The 3,490-nt window shown below is 69.3% G+C and overlaps 1 protein-coding gene across 1 annotated transcript in view; it reads left to right on the top strand.

Moving 5' to 3' along the window:
* Positions 1–1,634: 1,634 nt before the first annotated feature.
* Positions 1,635–3,490, top strand: part of CHLNCDRAFT_137580 (hypothetical protein) — a gene marked incomplete at both ends in the record, with an annotated part of 4,289 nt that continues 2,433 nt past the window's right edge. Inside the window, 4 exons of the mRNA XM_005851310.1 lie at positions 1,635–1,787; positions 1,987–2,608; positions 2,835–2,934; positions 3,144–3,272. Coding sequence (XP_005851372.1) covers positions 1,635–1,787; positions 1,987–2,608; positions 2,835–2,934; positions 3,144–3,272 — 1,004 coding nt within the window. The remainder of the gene's footprint in view (positions 1,788–1,986; positions 2,609–2,834; positions 2,935–3,143; positions 3,273–3,490) is intronic.

The following is a 3,490-nucleotide window of genomic DNA, read 5'->3' as shown; positions in this document are numbered from 1 at the left end:
TCACAGGCACACAGTCAGGCACTGGCAGGTGAAGGCTGGCCCGGCAAAACAAAACGAAGGCTGCGACTGCGGCCCCCAGGCCCCCACCGGCCTCCAGAGCGAGCCCCTTGACCACGATATGGGGGAAATCGGGCCGCAGGGATGCCCGGGAGGCCGGGTTGCTGATCGGCTGCTGGCTGCGCTGCCCAAGGCTGGCTCCCTCGCTGCTTGACATGCTGATGGGTGGGTGGGTGAGTGTGGAGGGTGGGGGTGTGGGGGTGATCGGCGCGAGGCCGGCGCGATGGCTCTCTGTGAGCGGACGGGTGGGCTACTGTTGGCTATAATAGGCTATAATAGGCTATAATAGGCTATGAACGATGTGGACGGCGTGTATGTGGATGGCGTGTATGTGGGCAACGACCTGGTGGGTCTTGCTGTCATGGGGACATGTGCACACAGCTGCAGGGCGCTGGCCGGTGTTGTTGCAAATCATGTGTTTGTGTCCCTTCTGTCCCTGCTTTCAGGAGGACCTTGTGGATGACAACAGCGATGTTGATGATGTGCTGGAGGACAAGCTGGTGCGTGCGGCACCGAAAACAAATTCCAAAACAATGAAATGATCGCAAGCTTGCGCTCCATCATCAAACACACCGTCCCCCCTGACTTCCCGCAGGATAATGTTGAGGACAAGCTTGACGACACCTTCGACCAGTGCGCCCCGCAGCTTGCTTGGGCGCTTGTGGCTGCATCGCCCGCTCTTTGGCTGCCCGTTCCGCCGCCTGCCTGGGTGGTCTTGGCTGTGCTCGCTGCTTAGCTGCTCCTCTGCCGCATGCTTGGCTGCTAATTTCATGCCAACCCAGCTCGCCATCCCCGCCCCTCCGCCCCTCCTTTCTTCAGCTTCGATGGCCGGTTTGATGACAATGACGATATGTTTGATGACAACGACAATGACGACCAGTTTGACGATTGATTGGAAGGGCTCCTTCCATCAGGGCTCCCCGCCCATCTCGCGACCCACCTGCCCCCCTCGCGAACTTCCCGAAACCTATCCCTCGACAGCCCGTTTCCATGTATACACTGTACCCCACTCGTCCCCGCTCTGGACTTGCATCGCCGCGGCAGACCGCACATATGTGGCCTGGCCGCATGCATTTTGTTTGCCCTGCCCGTGCCCGCAGCCGATAGGTGGCTGCCCTGGCCCGCTGCCACCGCCGCTGCGCATTTTGTCCGGCACTAGGCCCCAACGAGTAGCTTGTGTGTTTAATCAGAGTGTAATCGTCAAAATGTTTCAATGTGTGAGTAGGCGGACTCACGTTGCCATTACTGTGGAGGATGGCTGCAGGTGCGCCTCTCGCACCCAGCGGGTGCAGCGGCGGCGCCGTTTGGAGCTGCTGGGGAAGGACGGGGCGAAGCTGCTGTTCAAACTTGGTTGTTTCTCTAAATTGCATCCAGTGGGCCATATTCTACAGAAAGGTGTGCACCTTGACGACAGCCGGCAGTCACTTACTCCTTGCATCGGTGCCAAGGCACACCGCCCTACACCCACACAATCAGCAGGTTGTGCAGCAGATGCCAGCGCCACCACTGAGCGCAGTGCACTGACAGGCAGCCTGGGGCCGCGTCCGGCTGGCCGCGGGCAGCTCCGACCAGCGGCGATGCCGCGGCAGCGTCAGGGCCGGGCCTTTGCGGTCCGCAGGGTGTGCACGGGCACCGTAGCGGCGCTGTGCTGCCTGGCCGCGGCCTGCCTGGTGCCGCTGGCCGGCGCCGCTGCCGACCCCGCTGGCGGCCGCGCCTCCTTCTCCCCCGAGGTGGGCAGCACCCCCTGAACCAGAACCAGTGCTTGCCTGGCAGCTGCAAGTCCTGTTGGATACATGGCTTGCTGACTTTCCCAGCGGCTGTGAATCGGCCTCGGGAGTCGGAGCCCGTATCACCGACAGGGCACCACCGCCCAGCTTCGCTTCTGTGCCTCCCCTGCCGCCCAACCCCCCTTCTTTGCCCCTCTTGCAGGGCGTGCGGTGGGCCCGCGACCACATCATCGTCAAGCTCAAGCCCTGGGCGGTGGCGGCGGCGATGGCGGGCGGCGACGGCGAGATGCAGGCTTCCGCGGCCGGCGCTGCCGGGCTGCCGGGGCTGGCGCTGGTGCAGCCGCTGCTGGCGCGCGGCGGCGCGGCGGGCGGCGGCGGCGCCGCGCGGCGGCGCGGCCTGGCGGCCGCCAGCCAGGGGGCTGCCGCCGCCGCCGTGTACAAGATCCTGGACGGCAGCAGCGTGGCCGCCAAGGTGGCACAGATGCGGGCGCTGTCGCAAGTCGCCTGGGCCAGCCCCGACATGCGCCTCTATCCTGCGGTACTGCCCCCCGGCTCCGCGGCAGCCGCAGAGGACGCCGCGGCGGCGCGGGCGGACGTGGCCGCGCGCGGTGCGGCGGCGGCGGGGGGGCGCCGTGGCGCGACGCGCCGCCTGGCGCAGGGCGGTGGCGGCGCCGTCGTGCCCAACGACCCGCGCTTCCCCGACCAGTGGCACCACCCCACCATAGACTCCTCCCACGCCTGGGCGCTGGCCAGGGGCGCGGGCCCGGCCCGGCTGTGCATCATCGACAGCGGCATGCAGCGAGGGCACCCAGACCTGCCGCAACGTGAGCCGCGTCGGGCTGGCTGCCGCCTGCTGGGCTGCCTGGCTGGCTGCCTGGCGGGTCTGGGTCGAGGTCGGGTTGCGCTGCCCCCGGCCTGCCTGCGCGGCGGAGCGGCCGCCGCCGCCGCCCCTCGCGCCGCCGCCTCTCCCGCCGAGGCCCCCCATGCTCTTCCCTGCCCGCCCACGCGCCCTCACCCCGCCCGACCCTCCTCTATCCCTCCCCCCTGCAGCCGCCGAGGGCTGGAACGCGGTGTGGCGGCAGTATCCTGGGGAGTGGGCGGAGCGCATGCCCCGCCAGGGCGACCCAGATTTTAACGACTGGGAGGACCGGTGAGTGGTGGCGCCCGGCTGCGAGGGTTTAGGGTTTAGGGCGATGCCAGCCGGGTGTGGCCAGCTGCATGGCAGCTGCGCGGCTGCGGCACCGCTGGCGCCGCACGGCTGCCCGCCGGCACGTGTGCGCACGCCGCGGCCCCTCACCCCACGCACAGCCGTGGCCCCGCCGCCCCCGCCCTCTCCCCCTGTCTGCCCACGCCGCGCAGGCAGTACCACGGCACGCACGTGGCTGGCATCGCCGCCGCGCTGGGCAACGGCGTGGGGGTGGCGGGGCTGGCGTACCAGGCGCGCCGCCGCCCTCCGCCGCCGCCGCCGGTGCTGGCTGGTGCTGGCTGGTGCTGGCTGGCGCGTCCCTGCGGTTGCCGCCGCGCCGCTGCCGCCGCCGTTTCCGATGCGGCGGGCTGGGCGGCGCAATGGAGCGGCGCTGCGGGCCGCCGCCGCGCCTGCAGCCGCAGAGCGGCGTTTGCCACCTCGCTGCTCCCGGGCAGCCACCACGCCCCGCTCACACGCCAGTGCCGCCCCGCCCCGCGCCCCCCCCCCCCCGCAAAAACCC

Source organism: Chlorella variabilis (assembly GCF_000147415.1).
Source record: "Chlorella variabilis unplaced genomic scaffold CHLNCscaffold_2, whole genome shotgun sequence".
Classification (NCBI taxonomy): domain Eukaryota; kingdom Viridiplantae; phylum Chlorophyta; class Trebouxiophyceae; order Chlorellales; family Chlorellaceae; genus Chlorella; species Chlorella variabilis.
The sequence above is the reverse complement of the archived record's forward strand: the minus strand, read 5'-3'. Positions and strand labels throughout refer to the sequence as shown.